This window comes from Tauraco erythrolophus, chromosome 7 (genome assembly GCF_009769465.1).
Source record: "Tauraco erythrolophus isolate bTauEry1 chromosome 7, bTauEry1.pri, whole genome shotgun sequence".
In the NCBI taxonomy this organism is placed as follows: Eukaryota; Metazoa; Chordata; class Aves; order Musophagiformes; family Musophagidae; genus Tauraco; species Tauraco erythrolophus.
The window spans coordinates 638,647-658,460 of record NC_141471.1 but is presented as its reverse complement, the minus strand read 5'-3'; the positions used below and the strand labels follow the sequence as shown (position 1 = coordinate 658,460).

The window sequence follows — 19,814 nt, the reverse complement described above, 5'->3', positions numbered from 1 at the left end:
TCTGCCCCCGTTCCTGCAGGAAGGCTGGGGGCCAGGGCTGCCCGCTCCCAACCTGAGAAAAGCCTCCTCTGGCCCGGCAGCGGGAGGAGGAGGAGGAGGAGGAAGGTGCTATTGCTGCGACCCGGGCAGGGCGGCTGCGTGCGGGAGCGCGGTCCTGTGCCAGGACCATGCCCAGTGCAGGGGCAGCTCTGCCACGGCAGCTCGGTGGGGTGAGGGCGCCCACGCTGGCACGGGCGCTGCCAGGCTGCTGCCCCCGCGTGCTCCTGCCAGAATAAATAAATATATACAGCTATAAATAAATAGGGCAGGGACGGCCGCCGTGCAGTGCCCGCCAGCCCGGGCGGGTCGGGGCCCTGCCCACGCTCTAAGGCACGTGGAGGCCACGCCAAGTGCCCAGGCGGGGTCAGCCCCAGCCTTCCGCGGGTTGCCGAGCACTGTGCTCAGTGCCAGGATGCCCTGCGGGCTGGCAGCCCCCTGCGGTTGCTCTCCAGGGCCTGGGGCTCAAGCTTGTGGCTGCTCCCGGCCAGGCTGGGCTCTTCTTGGTGCCCAGGGAGCGGGGTGTTGGCTGGGCCAGCCGCTGCAGACCCTCCTGTGGGCAGGGTGGGCAGCACTGCCCGCCATGGCCCACGCTCCTGCCCCACTGCGACCAGGCTGGAACCTGCTGGGCTCAGCTCCTGCCAGGTGTCAACACTGACTGCCCCAGCTCTGTGCCATGCTCTGGCACCCACTGGTGAGCTCCGGGGAGCCACCCCCACCGCTGCATGCTGTTCCCATCTCCAGTCCTGTCCTGAGCAAGGTGCTGGAGCGGAGCTCGGCACTGCGGGCACTCCGTCCCTGCACCCCCACGTGTCCCTCTGCGCCAGCCGGCGCAGCGCCGGGGCCACAGCACCTCTGCGGAGCCGCAGTGACCATACGGAGATGGGGAGAAGAGGTGGGCTCAGGCCCTGCAGAGAGGTGGGCACCAGGAGTCCAGTTTGCACGGAGGGAAGGCAACCGAGGCACGGACAGAGCGGTGGAGCTGGTGTCCCCCGTCCCCTCACCTGCAGGTAGCGGCACGGCGCTGCCCGCAGCCCACCCCTCGTCTGCCTTCAACCACGGAAGGGACCTGGGCACCCCATCCCACCTGCCTCGCTCCCCCCAGGCTCCAGCGCCTGCTCCTCCTCCTCCTCCTCAGTCCAATTTCTCCAGCACCGAGGGCACGTAGACCAGGCTGAGCTCGCTGCCGAAGTTGCAGACGATGGCGGCGTTCTCCAGGACCAGGATCTGCCGCGCGGGCCTGCGACTCGTTGCTCTTCCCCAGGTAGACGGTCTGCAGGAGGTCGCCGTAGCCGATGTCCCAGAAGGAGACGCAGCCCTGGCCTCCCGTCACCAGCAGGTTGTCGGAGATGACGCCCAGGCTGGCACCGCAGCCCATCTCCTGCGCAGGAGGAGAGCACGTCAGAGCCAAAGCCCGCGGCGGGCATCCTGGCAGCAGCTCCTCTGCGAGGGAGGAAGGGGCCGTTCAGCCACAGCCCCTCTGCCAGCCCGGCCCCGCAGGGGCACACGTGCTGGAACGGGGCCGCAGGGCCTCGCAGCTGGGACAGACTGAGCCTTTTCCGAGCTCTGGCACATTTTCTGTACAAACAGGGACGTTTTTCCAAAGCACGTGGAGTTTAAACGGCGACCCCTTCACGCCACGAGCCCAGCAGAGGTGGGCTGTGGGGTTCAGGAAAGCACAGAAGCCGCCCCGAAACTCTCCCTGGCTGCTCCCCAGCTACCAACCTGCTGGATGGAATAGAGCTTGATCCGGAGCTGCGGTCCCAGATGCTGATCACGTCGTCCAAGCCGCTGCTGATGACGCAGGACGTCGTGCAGGTGAGGGAGGTGACGTCCCCAGCGGTGGGCGTACATGTGGCTGACCTTGCTGCCCGTCAGCACGTCCCAAAGGCAGATGGCCCCGTCCTGCCCGCCGCTCGCCAGCACCATCGTCTGCAGGGACACGGGCACGGCGGGGTCAGGGCTTGGCAGACGGTGGGCAGTGGCCCTTCCGTTGCCCCCCGGGGGTTCGCAGTGCCACGGACACGGGAAGCCGCTGAACACGCAGGCCAGTTCCCTACACAAGCGCTTCCAGTGCTCTGGGCACGCTCCCAGGATGGAGGAGGGCTCAGGAATGCGGGATGGGAAGCTCAGCTGCCAGCTCGGTGCCTTCCCTGCCGTTGTACGTGCATTTTGAGCAGGCTGGAGGCAACAAAACCCCAAGCCCACCAGGACTTTCAGGTGCAGAGAAACCCCAGTTCATGCCGTTCCCTTTCCGAAGGGAGCTGGGAGGTGAAGCCTCCGCGGGCACTCGCTGCAGAGTCAGGGCACGTTCTGCTAGACCCTGTCGTAGCCTTGCCCACCTCTCCAGCCCTGGCAGCGTGCCAGCTCAGCTAAGCCTACACTCCCTCTAAGCCGGGCCCCAGCAGGGCAGGGAGCAATTCCTGGGCCAGTTTCAGCCCCGTGCTCCTGGCTCTGCCTCCCCAGGCTCTGTGGCTTCAGAGCCACGTTCGGAACGGCTGACCCGGCAGCACAGGTGTAGTGGGAACGGGGCTTTCCTGCTCCAGGCAGGGAGACAAACCACCTCCTGGGAAGGGGAGGGTGGCACTCGCAGGGAGCTGGATGGGAAATACTGGTTTGGCGTGTAGGGCACGCGGTGAGCACATCAGTACAGCGGCCGCCCAACTCTCAGAGAAGCACATCAGAAGTTCCCACATCAACTTCTCCATGTGCAAACCAGAAGAGGGTCCCAGCTGGGTCCCTCTGGCTGCACCGGCGGCTCAGCAGCCCTACCCGAGGCCGTTCTCGCCGGGGCAGAGCCGGTGGTACCTCACCTGATCCATGTACACGGCCGTGATGGCTCCCGAGTGGCCCTGCAGCGTGAACAAGCAGCACGAGTCTTCCAGCCGAAACACCTGCAGGGCAGGAGAGGCGGATGTGAGGGGCACACAAGCAACACCTCCGAGCCTCATCGCTCTTCCTAACGGAGCAACAGATCCCACTTCAGCTTCCTCAGTGCCATCTCCTCCCACGGCAGAGTCAGAGCCCGTCACGGATCCAGGACAGTGAGGTCACTGGATGCTGCTGCTAAGGGCAGGGGCAGAGGGCAATGCCATGGGGCAGTGACAGGGCAGGGAAGCGACGTGCATGGCTGAGGGGGACAGCTGCTGCTGGAAGGGACAAGGGGAACCCTTGGAGTAATTAATTAATTGGGTATTAGGAAAAATTCTTCCCCAAAAGGGCTGTTGAGCACTGGGACAGGCTGCCAGGGCAGTGGTGGGGTCACCATCCCTGGAGGTGTTTAAAAGCTGTGCGGATGTGGTGCTGAGGGATGTGGGTAGTGCTGGACTGGGCAGTGTTGGGTTAACAGTGGGACTCGATGATCTTAAGGGCCTTTTCCCACCTAAATGATCCTATGACAGAGACAGGGAGTGCCCCAGACCCCAGACCTCACTGTCCCCAAAGTCACCCAGCGCCAGGGCAAGGTGATCTCACAGTTCAGTACGATACCGCAGAGGGCTCTGTCCTTCTGACTCCAGTGAGGACCCATCCAACATGGGGAGCCGGGGAATGCACTGGATTGGACTCCAACCACCACCTTTGTGCACGTCCATTCACCAGCTCTGCCCCCCACCCACGCAGGAGACAAGCTCATGTCCCACAGCGTCCCGCAGGACGGATCCGCACCCACACCCCCGGCCTGCCGCCGCGGAGGGCTTACTCTCAGAGTGTGGTCCTGGCTCCCGGTGACCAGCCGTCCGGCCGCAGCCTTCAGCGCCGTGATCGGCTTCTGGTGGGCGCAGGACACGGTGTGGGTGAGCTGACACACGATGACGTCGCTGCTGCTGAAGACGGGGGAGGACGGGATGCTGCTTCTGCTCGGGGCTCCTGTGGCGAGACACGCAGGTGAGACCTCACTGCAGCAGACACAACTTGACGCTCCAGGACTAGCATCACCCAGAAATGGTGCGGCACCAGGGACACCTGGATGCTGAACTTTAAGGAATCTGGAGCTGTTGTTCCAAAGAACCAAACACTCGGCACTGTGCCTGACACCAACGGATGCTACAGCTGCTCAGCGCTGTGAAGGGTCTCCAGCAGGGTCCTCAGCTGCAGAACTTCTGCAGATGAGCGGCCCCACGGCAGTAAGTCTTCTGCAAGACTGAGGTCCCCCATTATCAGCCAGAGGCCGAGAGGCAGAACAGGCAGCTGGGCACGAGACTCTGCGCCCTCCGGGGAAACCTCATTTCCACAGCCAGTCCTTTCCAGGTCTACTGGAAGACAGATCCCAGGGCATCCCTCCAGGAATACAACCATTCTCTGGGAGTAAGGCCAGGGCTTCTCTTCCCTCCAGGCCACTCCAGAACCAAAGGAGCCACTGCACTGCAAACCAGTTACCAGCACCCACCGGTTCTGTGCGTGCCGTGGCTGTGCCCAGGCCCCCACGCGGCACCACGACTGCGTGGGGCGATGCGGTGTGCAAACGAGGAGAACGGACCTTGCCAAGGGAGGAAGTAAGTGAGGAGGGGGGAGAGGAAAGGGGTACGGGGCAGAGCTGACCCGGAACGCACGGCTCAGCCTCCAGACCTATATGGACTGGGAAAAACCAGCACCTGAGATGCTCTCTCCCTGCACAGGGAACTCCCCAAGTATTTCTCACCTCTGCACCATCTGGTTCAGCATTCGGCAGCACGGGGTGTTCGGAGCGGAGCATTATTACAAAAGCTTATGAAGCGGGTGTGAGGAAGACTCAGCTCTTCAGGAAGGAGGCAAGGGAGGGGGAAAGGCTCACCTCGGAACTGCAGGTGGTTCAAGGACGTGTGTGTCTCTAGCGAAAAGAAATCTAAGGAGCCATTCAGCCGGGCAGCGACGATCCTGAGGGAGAAAGGCAGGAACGTGGGGAGAAGCCCTTCCCCGCTCTCACGGTGAGGAGCCCCGAGACCAGACACGTCACGAGGCAGGGCACCAACCCACGCGGGCTGCCCCGGTGAGGTGCCACTCCTGACTGCAAGCGGAGGGCTGGGAAACTGGAACGAGCTCTGACCACAGAGGTAAACCAGCAGATGGCAACAAACAGAAACCAGTGACCCAAAGGCCTCATCTCCCAGCCCTGAGCTACTCCAGACACTCGGCTACAAGAAAGACTGACTGTACGGAGAACGACCGGCTGCTGGAACAGACCTGGACCCAGGAAAGCTCACTCCACCATGCCCGGATTGAGAGGTGGACATGTGGGAAGGAAGAGACTTCCCAGCTGAGCCTCTGCCATCTGGAGCTGCCTGATCTCCATGCAGGAGGGTCAGGGCTGGGGTCCTGGCCTACACCACGTGTTCTCCTCCCCTCGCAGGAGGTCACCGAGCACAAACACAATTACCTGTTGTTCAGGAAGACGAGCGCTGTGATGCCGGATTGACCTTCATCATTACTGCTGCGGAGGGTGCCCTCGATAGCATCCCAAACCTGCAAAGAGATGCGATTAGTGCCGTGATCCTGACCTAGAAGACCGTTGTACTCAAAGAGTTCACACAGGCCCACCTCTCCAGCCTGTCACAGTCCCTCTGGAGGGGAAGGGATGTCACCTAGAGGGACCTGGACAGGCTGGAGAGGTGGGGCCTGTGAGAACCTCATGGAGTTCAACAAGGCCAAGTGCCAGGTCCTGCACGTGGGTCGGGGCAATCCAAGCACAAGTCCAGGCTGGGCAGAGAATGGATGGAGAGCAGCCCTGTGGAGAAGGACTTGGGGCTGCTGGTTGATGAGAAGCTCAACATGAGCCGGCACCGTGCGCTGGCAGCCCAGAAAGCCAACCGTGTCCTGGGCTGCACCCAGAGCAGCGTGGGCAGCAGGGCGAGGGAGGGGATTCTGCCCCTCTGCTCTGCTCTCGGGAGACCCCCCTGCAGTGCTGCCTTCAGCTCTGGGGCCCCCAACACAAGAAGGACATGGAGCTGCTGGAGCGGGTCCAGAGGAGGCCACGGAGATGATGGGAGGGCTGGAGCACCTCTGCTCTGGAGACAGGCTGAGAGAGTTGGGGCTGTTCAGCCTGGAGAAGAGAAGGCTCCAGGGAGGACCTTCCAGCACCTTCCAGTGCCTAAAGGGGCTACAGGAAAGCTGGAGAGGGGCTTTGGACAAGGGTGTGTAGTGACAGGACACGGGGCAATGGCTTTAAACTGGAAGAGGGGAGATTTCAATGGGATCTGAGGGAGAAATTCTTCCCTCTGAGGGTGGTGAGGCACTGGCACAGGTTGCCCAGAGAAGCTGTGGCTGCCCCATCCCTGGAAGTGTTCCAGGCCAGGCTGGATGGGGCTTTGAGCAAACCTGGTGTAGTGGAGGGTGTCCCTGCCCATGGCAGGGGGGTTGGAACTGGATGCTCTCTGAGGTCCCTTCCAACCCAAACCGTTCTGCAATTCTATGAGTTGTTGACCCATGTAACAGCCAACCCGTGCTGTGCCACACACATCCCCTGGCCCCCTCAGCTGTCATAGAATCATAGAATCATAGAATGGTTAGGGCTGGAAGGGACCTTCAAAGGTCATCTAGTCCAACCCCCCTGCAAGCAACAGGGATATCTCCAACTAGATCAGGTTGCTCAGGGCCTCGTCCAACCTGGCCTTGAACGTCTCCAGGGATGGAGCATCCACCACCTCTCTGGGCAACCTGTTCCAGTGTTCTACAACTCTCATGGTAAAAAATTTTTTCCTAATATCCAATCTGAATCTACCTCCCTCTATTTTAAAATCATTACCCCTTGTCCTATCACAACAGGCCCTCCTGAACAGCCTCTCCCCATCTTTCTTGTAGGCCCCCTTGAGGTACTGGAAGACCGCTATAAGGTCACCCCGGAGCCTCCTCTTCTCCAGGCTGAAGAGCCCCAACTCTTTCAGCCTGTCCTCATAGGAAAGGTGCTCCAGCCCTCTTATCATCTTCGTGGCCCTCCTCTGGACCCTCTCCAACTGGTCCATGTCCTTCTTGTGTTGGGGGCTCCAGAACTGGACGCAGTACTCCAGGTGAGGTCTCACGAGGGCAGAGTAGAGGGGGAGAATCACCTCCCTCGACCTGCTGGCCACGCTCCTCTTGATGCAGCCCAGGACGCGGTTGGCCTTCTGGGCCGCAAGAGCACATTGCCGGCTCATATTGAGCTTCTCGTCCACCAGTACTCCCAAGTCCTTCTCCTCAGGGCTGCTCTCGATCCATTCTCCGCCCAGTCTGTATTTGTGCCTGTCTGATCTTAACGAAGGAGCCTGGAGGCAGCTCCCATTTGGCACCAGTGATTACACCAGTGACTACACACCTGCATGTCCTTCCATCGATCTAAAAGTGAAGCAGCAAGTTCTCAAGCAAACACCCTTTAGTTTGACACTAAAAATGATGATTAGAACCCTCTTCTTCAAAGAAAATCCCGTAGCTGCTCTAAGGACCACAGTGCTGGTCGACCTCTCCAGGGACACGATCCGCCTGTGTGCCCTGCCGACCGGAGGCGTCCAGCGCCGCACGTGGGGCCCCCCCCAACAGGAGAGGTGTAGCTCACACTATCCTCTCTTTCCTTCTAGCGTTATTGTCAATAAATGGTATTTTAATCAAAGCTTCCCAGTCTGCACGCCTTCCTTACTGGGGTCACAACGATCTCTAGCCCCAGAGCACCACACGTGCTCCCTGCGGCAGCACAGGCTCCTGCTGCAACCCCAGGTCTGCCCTGTTCCGAGCGTGACGTGCTCCAAATTTTGAAGCAATGTTGTGATGTGGACTGGCAAGACGATTTGGCAGCAAAATTCAGCCAGTGTCTCAAGGCAGGTGCTCGGGAGAAGGTATCTGAGCTCAAAACCACACTCAAAGGACAAAGAAAAACAACGGGAGTGGCCCGCCTGTGTCTTTGCTGGGAAGAATGGGAGCCACTCACATGCAAGTACAGGTCAAAAACCACTAAAAAAAATATTTCAAAATGTGCTTGTTTCCAAAAAAAACCCTGCATTTATTTTGAAGGAAGAATTCTGACTTAATTTCCCAAATCAAACTAAAATTGAACTAATTCTGAACGTTTCTCATTGGAGATTTAAATTTTGGAAAAAGATTTGCTCCAAAACTGTATCATTCTATAGAATTCCTATTAATTTGACTTTATTTCCTGACTGACCAGTAACATCACTTAATGACATGGCAATCTTGAAGCTTCTTCAGTCTTAAGGAGCTGCTATCATTTAGCACGACCTGAAGAATCTTTTTCCTTACGCTGAGAACCCCCTTTGAAATGGAATATTTGAACACTCAGGAACGAGAAAAGAAGATAAGCAAAGTACTGACCAAAGGAGAAGCTGTTTCAAATATAAAAATTTGAATTTTTTTTTTGAATTTTTGAATTTTTTGAATTTTCAAATATATATCGATCGTGGGTGATCGTCACACTACAAATGCTGTTCTGTTCTCTAACCCCACCAAGCTGAAGCTGAGATTTTCAATGCAGAAAGAGCAACTTCTGCCCTGGGACCTGACCTCACCCGCACCCCGAGAGGCTCCGTGCCTGGTGCTGGTGCTTCTGGCACAGGCAGCGGCACCAGCCCTGCGCAGAGCCACTGTGGCAGCGGTGCCCAGGCTGGCAGTGAGCCCTGCTCCTCACCTCCAGCTTCCCGTTACTCCTGCCAGCCACAATCAGGTTCCCTTGCAGGTCCAGGCTCCAGACGGAGCTCTCCAAGTCTCCTCCCCAGGAAGGAATCGGGGTCGATTTCTCAAATCCCGTGAACGATTCGTCCCCCAGGCTCCTTCTGCGGCCGCTGCAGCCTCCGTCCTCGGTCCCGCAGCCCAGGGAGCGGGGGCTGCCGCTCCCCGCGCAGAAGCCGGCCTGTCCGTGCGGGGCCGAGAGGCCAGGGAAGTTCATGCAGTTGGAGGTGCCGTGCTCCTCGTACACTTTGCCGACCAGGCTGCTGAAGTCATACCCGGCGGTCTCCTTCTGGCGACTGCCCACAGCGCGGAGCCGCGTCTCCGACTCGGGCACCTTCACCTGCTCGGAGAAGTTGGTGTCAATGAGGGACGTGAGGTCTGGCTGGTCGCAGAAGAGCGGAGGCTGGGGAGGGCTGAGCAGCCTTTTGAGCTGGTGACTGTTCTCAAAGGAGTCATCCAGACCATTCTTGCCATCCGGACTATGATCCCAGCTTTCCTGGTAATCAAAAATGCCACTGCTGTCTCTTCGCAACCTGAAACACAGCAACGAAAGGTCACTTCTCCCACCTCGACCGAGCGGGCTCGTTTCTGCCAGCAGGGTTTGCACCAGCTGCTGAGCAGCGACCGTGGAGGGACCTTCCTGCAGGGGAATGACCTGGTACAGACACCACGTACCTCGGTTTGGGAATAACAGTGAGGCAGTCGCCGGTCTGAGCATCCCACACGCGGATCTGGCCCACCAGGCAGCAGCTGACGAGCAGCATCCCATCGCTAGCCAGACACTCGATGTCCTGGGGAGGAAGGACAGGCACAGCTGAGCGCGTGGCATCACCCAGGCCCCCCAGACTCTGCCAATCGCCGTGCGTGTAGCTGAGGAGCTACACAGATGATAAACTTTATGTTGGAACTACGTGGCTGGCTTAGCAACCTCGGGGTGCTCTGAGAACGTGACTACCTCTTTGGCCAGAGTCCTAGACGAGCACTAAACTGCTGCAAACCCAACAGACTCCAGCTCTCTTCCCTTTCCCTGACAAAGTATGGCTCAAAGAGATGGTGGGATCAGGAACAGAGGTGCAGCTTCTCCGGAACACATGGCACAGCATTCCAAACTCCATCTGACTGGGTGCCCAAGTGTGTTGTTTCATCTCAGAATGGGAAGAAGCGTCTTTCCTCTCAAGAAAAATGAGTTAACTGAGCAGCAACACGCTTCTGTGCAAATCCTTGGATGCTTTCAGCTCTGGAAACAACATTTAAAAGCCCAAATCTATGCACTAACTTCTGGGAAGCAGAAAAAAAAAGGATCCACTAGGCATTAAATATTGGGAATCCGGAGCTACCCCAGCAAAGAAAGCTGGATCAGCCCAGCCAATAAAAGCCAAGAGTGGGCTACGCAGAGAAGGGAATAACAGCAATTGTAATAAGCTCAGAGTGAGTCCCAGGAGGAAATGGAAAAGTCCTACAGGAAACTTCATACTGCAATATCCTTATATACAGATAAATTGCCCAGCTGTTTGCCTCCACGGCTGCATTCCGCTACGGCTGCACAGCTGGTCTGCCCTTCGTGAGGGCTGTTATTTAAATAAAACAAAGAAAACGAAAGCTGTGTGGCACAAGGGAGTAAAATGCCTTTCTTGTGAGGGCTGCACCGTCCGACCTACCATGAGGTGACCCCTGAGAACCAAGGGGACGATCTCAGTCTCGGGTGGGGAGTAGCCGTAGTCGTCACAGGGCAGGTCCCCCCTCTTCCTCCTGCTGTGAGAGAGCCCGTTCTGCCCATAGTTCTTGGGGCAGAACACCCGGTACAGGCAGAAGAGCAGGAGGACCAGGATAATGCCTGAGGCCAGACCCAGAGCAGCCACCCTGGTGGGAAAGACAAAGAGATACACAGACAAAAAGAAAGTGAGATAAAGTTCCCATTACTAGTCATAGAATCATAGAATCCTGGAATGGTTTGGGATGGAAGGGAATTTCAAGATCATCCAGTTCCAACCCCCCTGCCATGGCCAGGGACACCCTCCACTACACCAGGTTGCCCAAAGCCCCATCCAACCTGGCCTGGAACACTGCCAGGGATGGGGCAGCCACAGCTTCTCTGGGCAACCTGTGCCAGTGCCTCACCACCCTCAGAGGGAAGAATTTCTTCCTCAGATCCCATCGAAATCTCCCCTCTTTCAGTTTAAAGTCATTGCCCCTTGTCCTGTCACTCCATGTCCTTGTCCAAAGCCCCTCTCCAGCTTTCTTGCAGCCCCTTCAGATACTGGAAGGTGCTGGAAGGTCTCCCCGGAGCCTTCTCTTCTCCAGGCTGAACAGCCCCAACTCTCCCAGCCTGTCTCCAGAGCAGAGGTGCTCCAATCCTCCAGTCCATGGACAGAGTTTGAAAAATACTGTGAAAAGCATTACACATGTTGCTAGTCTAAATTTTTCAGCTGACCACAATTTCCAATAAGCTACAGTGATTTCTGGAAAATGAAAGGATTTTTTAAATGGGAAAATGTCAATCTCAACAAGATTTTCAGTCTTTTCACTAACAAAAGTACGCAGCAATTAAGACAGTAAGAAAAACACTAGACGGGGATCGGGATAATACAAAGTGCGTTCAACACAGCCAAAGGAGAACTGCAGATTCACAGGGTAAGGTGGGCGCCCGTCCTCTCAGTATGACAGGAGGGTCCCTGCTTGCATCAGAGTTTGATTTAACACTCAATAAACAATTATTGGATCACAACGTTTATTCCCAAAGACAAACTCCTATCCCTGTTACCCAGTGACAAACCCCGTAATGCATCATGTGGGTGCTAGGAGCAACAGTCTGAGCATCACCAAGCCATCCGATTAAAATACAGCTTAATCTTCAAAACACAGACTAATTGCACAGCAGCTGACTACATTATGGGCTGCATCCAAAGCAGCGTGGGCAGCAGGGCGAGGGAGGGGATTCTGCCCCTCTGCTCTGCTCTCGGGAGACCCCCCTGCAGTGCTGCCTTCAGCTCTGGGGTCCCCAACACAAGAAGGACATGGAGCTGCTGGAGCGGGGCCAGAGGAGGCCACGGAGATGATGGGAGGGCTGGAGCACCTCTGCTCTGGAGACAGGCTGGGAGAGTTGGGGCTGTTCAGCCTGGAGAAGAGAAGGCTCCAGGGTGATCTTATTGCAGCCTTCCAGTACTTAAAGGGGGCCTACAGGAAAGCTGGAGAGGGGCTTTTTACAAGGGCGTGTAGTGATAGGACAGGGGGCAACAGATTTAAGCTGAAAGAGGGCAGATTTAGATTAGATCTGAGGGAGAAATTCTTCCCTCTGAGGGTGGTGAGGCACTGGCACAGGTTGCCCAGAGAAGCTGTGGCTGCCCCATCCCTGGCAGTGTTCAAGGCCAGGTTGGATGGAGCTTTGAGCAACCTGGTGTAGTGGAGGGTGTCCCTGCCCACGGCAGGGGGGTTGGAACTGGATAATCTTGAAATTCCCTTCCAACCCAAACCCTTCTGTGATTCTATGATTATAGTGAACTCTTGCATATGCATCAAGTTTGTACATCACTCGTCCACAGTCATCACTATATACTGACAAGCAGCTCCCACCAACAGCAATGTCTACTAACAACCTGGGCTGCACACGCCATCTCCTGTCAGGGAACTAATTAGTGAGAGATTAATTTAATGCTGCACTAGCTGAGCTAGAGTGTCCTGAGCATTACGGGATTTTGCGCTGAAGCTTTACAAATATTTTTTGGTCTCCCACCAGGAGAAAAGCCAAGAGCAAGCCGTGTCTCCAAGGGAGAAGGCACGGTCAGAAGGCTGTACGGAGGACTCTCTTACTTGTAAAGGGTGACATCCTGGTGCCCTTGCTGCTTGGGTGAAGCTTGGTCAGGTTGAGCTTTGCCATCCAGCTTCCCACTGCCGGCAGACAAGAAGGGGTGGTAGCGGTTCGCCTCCTGGGGGTGCCGCACTTCTAAGGCCTCTTGTGGGTTCAGGTACAGCGTGACAGGGATTGCGGGGAGGATGCTGATGTATCTGAAGGAATGGAAAGACGAGAACAGCTTAGGAACAACAAACACAAAAGACACAAAAATCCAAAGAGGTTTCCCAGCTCGTCTTCTCACAAGGTAGGTCTCAGGCTGTACTTTCATCCAGTAGTTTCAGGTATTCTAAACTAAAGATCTCTGAAATATTTTTCTCTAAATATATTTCCCAGGTCTTAACCCTTAACTCTGTGGTAGAGGTTAAGAGCCAACAGCAGAATAAAGTACTGATGAGGTCAAATGAATCACACAGGTTGAAGTAAGGATATAAAGATCTGGTCCAGCTTCCTGCACACCGCAGGCCAGATGATCTCACAAAGAAGTTTCTTCAGCTCAGACGTCTCTATTCCTCACATGCACCATCCCCATCACTTACAGATGATGGTATGTTGTTTTACAAAATTCTAAACATCACCTCCAGGGTAAAGGAAGACAACAAGCAAGTAATGCACCCAAGAGCACAGAAACACAACCCTTACTCCCAGACAAACAGCCCTGGAGAGTTTGGTACCTCTGCACCACACTGGAGGGCCTGTTTAATAGTCTCCTCCTGAAGACGCATTGGGAGTAAGTCACGTGGAACACAAACTATCTAACTCAGAAGGACAGCAGGAAGAAAAACACTTGGGGTCAACTCCACAATCCAAAGCACCCGGGCACTCGACGCCAGCCCACTTGCCTTTTGGCCAGAGTGATGTTGTAGTAGCTGAAGAGGGATGGCCAGTGCCTGAAGGAAAGCTTCCTCCAAATCTCCTCATCCTCTGCTCCCCAGGTAACCACTGCTTCAGTTCCAAGCTCCGTCTGTCCATTCCCTTTGCCCTCTGGTCCTTGGGCCCACGTGTGCTGGTTTGTCCCCAGCCTGCTCAGGGACTCCAGCCCTGACTTCTGCTCACGCTGCTGCGTCTGGTTTTCCGACAGCTCTATAGGGTCCGACGGGAAGACTGAGAGGTCAATCTTGGGGTCCCCAGCAGGTAGGACCCCTCCAGGAACAGGCATAGGAGGCAGACCTGCTTCACCCAAAGGACTTTGTTCAGTGACCTGTGACGTGAGGTAGGTGCGGAGACCAGCAGGATCCGTGTAAACCAGGATTCCAATCCAGATCACCGTCCCAGCCTGCACACGAAGAGCAAAGAGACAAGCTCGTTTAGGACACGGCCTGCACACTCCACCTCCAACACCTGGTCAGCTGCCTGAGCTGATCACCAACATCCCAACCAAGGGGATAACGCCCCGTGCTCCGTTATGGTCTTACCCCCAGCAGACACCGATCCTCCAAAAAGATTGGGAGAGGCTGCACAGAACGCGCGAAAACCGAACGCCGCTTTTCTGTGAGCCATCCGACTCAACCCAACGGTGGGAATCCCACTTCTCCCACACAAATAAATGCAGAACAGGGAAGAGGATCCTTGCTGGTGGCTGGGACCAGCACGTCTGCCACCCTCAAACAGGGCTGGAAGGGCTTAATCTGGGGTTCTGGTTCAGGAATTCTGCGAGAGCTACTGCAGCAGCCGCGGTTCGCAGACTGATGTATTGATTTAACTTAAACTACCACCAGTGTCAGTCGACAGTAGCAGACTGGGCTGTGGTTTGTAGAGCTGAGGAACACACACGTTCCTCTGCCTCCATCATGGGTGACCAACAGGGGCAGCAACTGGTGTAACCGCTGCAGTTACACCTGCGAAAGGAAAAGCCTTAGTCTTGCAGGCAGCAAAATATCTCCACGTCTTTATTGCACGTTATCTGTAGGAACAAAACATGATTTCTGCTCTGCCAAAATCTTCTCTGTCCACTCATACAGTCCTTGAAAATCCACTTATATAAAAGCGGATTTTTGCTGCAAAGCAAATATCAGAAAATTACCCACCACCACCCAAACATCCTGAGAACAGCGGAGCCCTGGAGCTATTTCATGCAGAGCAGTGTTCTTAGGGAAGTAGTTCATAGATTCATAGATTTTCTAGGTTGGAAAAGACCTTAGAGATCATCGAGTCCAACCGTCCCTAATCCCCATTAAACCATATCCCTAAGTAGGTCATCCACCCTATTCTTAAACACATCCAGGGATGGGGACTCAACCACCTCCCTGGGCAGCCTATTCCAGTGGCTGACAACCCTTTCAGAGAAGAAATACTTCCTAACATCCAACCTGAATCTGCCCTGACTAAGCTTGTACCCATTTCCTCTTGTTCTATCTCCCATCACTAATGTAAAGAGCCCTTCCCCCACCTCCCCACCATCCCTTCTCAAGTATTTGTAGGCTGTAATCAGGTCTCCCCTCAGCCTCCTCTTCTCCAGGCTAAACAGCCCCAACTCCCTCAGCCGCTCCCCATAAGTTTTATTTTCCAGCCCCTTGACCAGTTCTGGAACTGTATTTACCACGGGGCAGCATAAGTCTTGCAGGGGAACAAGGATGCACGAAAAACGTTGGGTTTCCCGCCACCCTCCACCCCCAGAAGCCTATTTGGGTTTGTTGAGTGTCCAGCAGGAAGGGGCAGCAGATAACAACCCCCACATGGCATACCATGATGAGTCTCTGGGCCAGCCGGGTCCTGGCGAAGAAGTAGATGACCCGCAGCCTCTTTGGCAGGCGCAGATTCCTGAAAGACGACGGCTGCAGGGTGATGGTGTGGGGGGTGGCAGGTCGCATAGCTGGCTGGCGTTCGTAGCGCTGAGAGCGGCTGACGGGCTTCGCCGGGGGCATGCAGGCTTCTGCTGGCAACCGCTTGTTCAGATCAGCGAGCTGCCAAGAGGAAAGCGAACACGTGAGAGCCGCGGTGACAAGGTCCCCCGAGAGAAACGTGTGCACATCAGCCACCTTTGATACGTGCCTCCGTCTGAGTTCCCACCTTCTCTCGAGTCAGTCTGGCATGTGCTCTCTTCTTCACCCAGCCATGGTCCCCTGTGTGTGACCTTGCCTCCTTCCAGCCCGTTTACCCCAGATCCGCACGTTTATACACCTGAGGGTGTCTTGTTCCCTCAAGGGTCCTGTCCCCAATCCCTGCGTATGCGTAACCAAGCAAATACAGTTCCCCAACACAAGAAGGACATGGAGCTGTTGGAGTGGGTCTGGAGGAGGCCACAAAGATGATCTGAGGGCTGGAGCTGCTCTGCTCTGGAGACAGGCTGGGAGAGTTGGGGCTGTTCATCCTGGAGAACAGAAGGCTCCAGGGTGATCTTATTGCAGCCTTCCAGTACCTAAAGGGGCTACAGGAAAGCTGGAGAGGGGCTTTTTACAAGGGCATGTAGTGACAGCACATGGGGAAATGGCTTTGAACTGAAAGAGGGGAGATTTCCAATAGATCTAAGGAAGAAATTCTTCCCTCTGAGGGTGGTGAGGCACTGGCACAGGTTGCCCAGAGAAGCTGTGGCTGCCCCATCCCTGGAAGTGTTCAAGGCCAGGTTGGATGGGGCTTTGGGCAACCTGATGTAGTGGAGGGTTTCCCTGCCCATGGCAGGGGGGTTGGAACTGGATGATCTTTGAGGTCCCTTCCAGCCCAAACCATTGTGTGATTCTGTGAAATACTGCCCCGTAACTTCCACAGCTCGGTCTTTTCTGGCTAGAGTGTGGAAATCACGGGGTGTGCTTCCTTTAATCCTTCCACAACAGCAGAGAAGGCAGCACCCCGTGTGCTCAGCCCTTCCTTACCTCCATACGGCGAATGTCAATGGACAGCACAGTAGTGAAGAAAAACATCTGCAGAAAGAAGTCAGACACCAGGCCGACCACAGCGAAGAGGCAGAACTCCTGCAGACAAGACACACGAGGATTAGCTACGGCAGCTGCAGAGACAAAGGTAAATATTTCAGCTTCAGAAAAAGGGAAACTCAGCAAACTCCTGCCCAGAGAGCAGGCCTGAGTCTATTGTCGGTGTTTTGTAACAGTTGAAAGTTTAGTGCTAAAAAAGTCCGTGCGAGAACTCAAGACCATACTGGTTTGCATTCTTTGTTCTTCTTAGCCATGAAACATCAAAGCACCACAGGAAAAAACAGCAGAGGATGTTTTCCCAGTTCACAGAGCCGTGGCAGGGCTGCGGCCAGAGCTCTCAGCCTCCTGGCCGTGCGTTCGGATGACAAAGCCCAACGCCCCATACGGTGAGCTTCCTGCGCGTTCCAATGAACCCCAGCCCCGATTCAAAATGCCTCCAGGAACACAGGTTGCTCAGGAACTGGATCAATCACTCTCCAACCAAAGACAGAGCACTGGAGTCACTGTCCATCTGTGCACTTGTTCGTGGCCGTTCTCCAGGGCTCCAGCTAAACCACTTCTGCTTAAATCGTGCTTTTGCCTCATGTAAATTTGACGGGCAAATTTCATTCCTATGTCCCTGGAAGAAAAGCCCCAGAGGTCTCTAAACACCAAGTATATGGGCAACAACGTTGGCAAAAGTCAGTGTTTCCCAAACCTGCTGTAATGCTCCACTTTTCCCAGCAGGTGCCATTGCAGCAATAAGGATTAAAAGATTCTGCCCAGCAGGAGAAACACAGTCAGCTCCCAGATTATCCCTATAAAACAAACGCACGCTCTTACTCTAATCCCCATTAGTGCCAAGCGCCGTCCCACCTTCCCCACCACACTCAAAACTTCACAGCAACACAGAATCAAAATATTTTTGAGAGGCGTTTTGTTCCCCTTGGAGGTACAAATTTCTGCCAGGAGCTGTCAGGACCCAAAAAGGATCCAGTAAACACGGAGAGACCAAGAAAGCTGAACGTAAGCAGGAGTAAAAACCTTAGGCTAAAGGAGAGATCAAAGATTCTGGCCCTCACTTGCAGAACGGAGCTGGCACACACCCGCTGCCACTCACTGCCTGCTGGTGCCCCGGGCACAGCATTCTCCCTGCCTGCAGACCACGCCAGGGCACATCCACCTAGGCAAAGGAGAGAGGCCGTGGAGCTTCATTTCTTTTGTCCCCTTCCTTCCTACATCTGCTCCGGCTTCTTGCACAAGGCTGGAGGCCAAAATCAGCACAGTGAAATGAAAAGAGACAGTGGGAAAGGCTATCCAAAACCTCCAAAAAACCATGGCAGCCTCTCCATCCTGTCCAAACTGTGGTCAAAAGATAAGCAATTAATTGCTTGTTATTTAAAAATCAGGGTGATATGAAAGGAGATAACCCACCAGGTCAGCTGCCCCTCTCCAAACCAGGTTTTTCTCGTTAGCCCCTTCCCCGATATCTTGACAGGAGGTTTTGGAAGCAGAGGGATGGAGACACAACACAGGTTCCTCTCTCAAGGAGAAAACCAGAAGGAAAGCAACATCCATCTGGATTTCACCCACACCTCGGCCAGCACAGACTCCACAAACAGGAGGCTCTGCAGAGAGAGATACTAATTCTGTTAATACCTCCAGTTACTCCACGTAGGATTAGAGACCTCTGAAGCTGCTAGCCCTGGAAATCTAAAATCTTCTTATACTTGGATACTGCACACCCTGTGGTAAAACCCCAAGCGATTTCCCTGGGTGCAGGACTGGTCTATGAACTCCAGTACAAGGTGGTGGATAAGCAACGGGAAGCACAGGACGAGCGCTCGGCACGCATCCCTGCAGCATCTCAGGACCTTCAACAGCACCAGCAGGACAGGGGTCTCTGCCCACCCGCAACGCAAGGCAAGGGGATTTCATTGCTGCTTGCAATTATAAGGGATTTAAAGTGAATGGACAATTCTCATCTGAAACCAAACTCTCATTTTAGGACGAGGAGAATCACGGAAAACATAGTAAATTCCCTTCTGCTAAACGAGCTGCACTGCCAAGGAGTAACTGAGAAAAACGAGGAGACCCATTACAGCCCTTGGGGCAGGTGGGAGCCTTCAGCAAACAAATGCCTCCTTCTTCTGGTATTCCCAAAACCAGAGAGCACCTGAACGACCCCAGCACGGCACTGCTCCCTCTAGCAGCCAAGGTCCCAGGTCCCTGCCAGATTTACGCAGCCTGGTTCTCTTTCTGCCAGATTCCTTGGACTCTGCAACGCGAGCAGAGCTCGTTATCCGTCCAGTGTCCTTCGCTCTCAGGGACGAAGATAAGGGGCATACACCAGCCTCTTTTAACAGACAGCAGCCCTGCGAGGTGCTTCCTCTGGAAAACGCAAGCAGCCAAGGAAAGACAGGGATCACATGGAGAACAGACGTCATCACATGTGTCAAAACGCTGTAATAAAGAGGAATAATTTAACAGAGATAACACGGGGGTGGGGGCATGGTGCCACCTCTCCCCATGGCTCTGCTGACACTGTCACACGGCTCTGCCCCGTCCCTTTCATCACACTCCTCTATCTGCAGCAACCAGCGCACCCTGCGAGCTCCTCTGCAGCAGAGTGACCCAAAAACCTGCGCTGTCCCAGCACCATCCACACGGCAGGGTTTGCTCCACAGACGCTGTCAAGCTTCCCTTTCTGAGGAGCAATGACACAGAGGCCAGAAGGGGCTAATCCACTGCATGAATGAGCCCAGTTTAGATCCAAAGGATGGACCACGCCAGTGTTTGAGCTGAGCAATCTCTGCAATCAGCTTCGAATACAAAAAATGAGGCCACAATAGGTCTCACAATAGGCTGTAGCCTGGGGAATGCTGTTGTAGCTCCTCTCTTGCTGTCCTCTTGGATACTGAGAGAGAAGCTCAGGGACTGCGAAGCTCAGCCTGCAATGCTCCGGTCCAACCTGAACATTTAATCTTCTTCAATTATAGAATCCTAGAATGGTTTGGGTTGGAAGGGACCTTAAAGATCATAGAATCATAGAATGGTTAGGGCTGGAAGGGACCTTCAAAGGTCATCTAGTCCAACCCCCCTGCAAGGAACAGGGATATCTCCAACTAGGTCAGGTTGCTCAGGGCCTCGTCCAACCTGGCCTTGAACGTCTCCAGGGATGGAGCATCCACCACCTTTCTGGGCAACCTGTTCCAGTGTTCATCATCTAGTTCCAACCCCCCTGCCATGGGCAGGGACACCCTCCACTACACCAGGTTGCCCAAAGTCCCATCCAACCTGGCCTTGAACACTTTCAGGGAAGTGTTATAATAAGTGTTTATTATAATAAGCTTTAATATGCAGTCTCTACTGGTGAGTCCCCAGTAAGGATATACACAACCCATCCCTCTTCACAGAGGTCACGCGTGGCCAGCGAGCACCTAGAGAGGGCCCAGAGT

At 55.1% G+C, this 19,814-nt stretch overlaps 1 protein-coding gene across 1 annotated transcript in view; it reads right to left on the bottom strand.

The window, feature by feature from the left end:
- Positions 1-1,156: 1,156 nt before the first annotated feature.
- SCAP (SREBF chaperone) overlaps positions 1,157-19,814 on the bottom strand; it is a 63,949-nt gene continuing 45,291 nt past the window's right edge. Inside the window, 16 exon segments of the mRNA XM_086614384.1 lie at positions 1,157-1,275; positions 1,277-1,417; positions 1,762-1,784; positions 1,787-1,874; positions 1,876-1,968; positions 2,850-2,930; positions 3,737-3,903; positions 4,808-4,890; positions 5,390-5,475; positions 8,621-9,194; positions 9,337-9,452; positions 10,320-10,521; positions 12,469-12,663; positions 13,351-13,784; positions 15,193-15,411; positions 16,318-16,416. Of these exon segments, the coding sequence (XP_086470510.1) occupies positions 1,171-1,275; positions 1,277-1,417; positions 1,762-1,784; positions 1,787-1,874; positions 1,876-1,968; positions 2,850-2,930; positions 3,737-3,903; positions 4,808-4,890; positions 5,390-5,475; positions 8,621-9,194; positions 9,337-9,452; positions 10,320-10,521; positions 12,469-12,663; positions 13,351-13,784; positions 15,193-15,411; positions 16,318-16,416 (2,706 nt within the window). The 3' untranslated portion in view covers positions 1,157-1,170.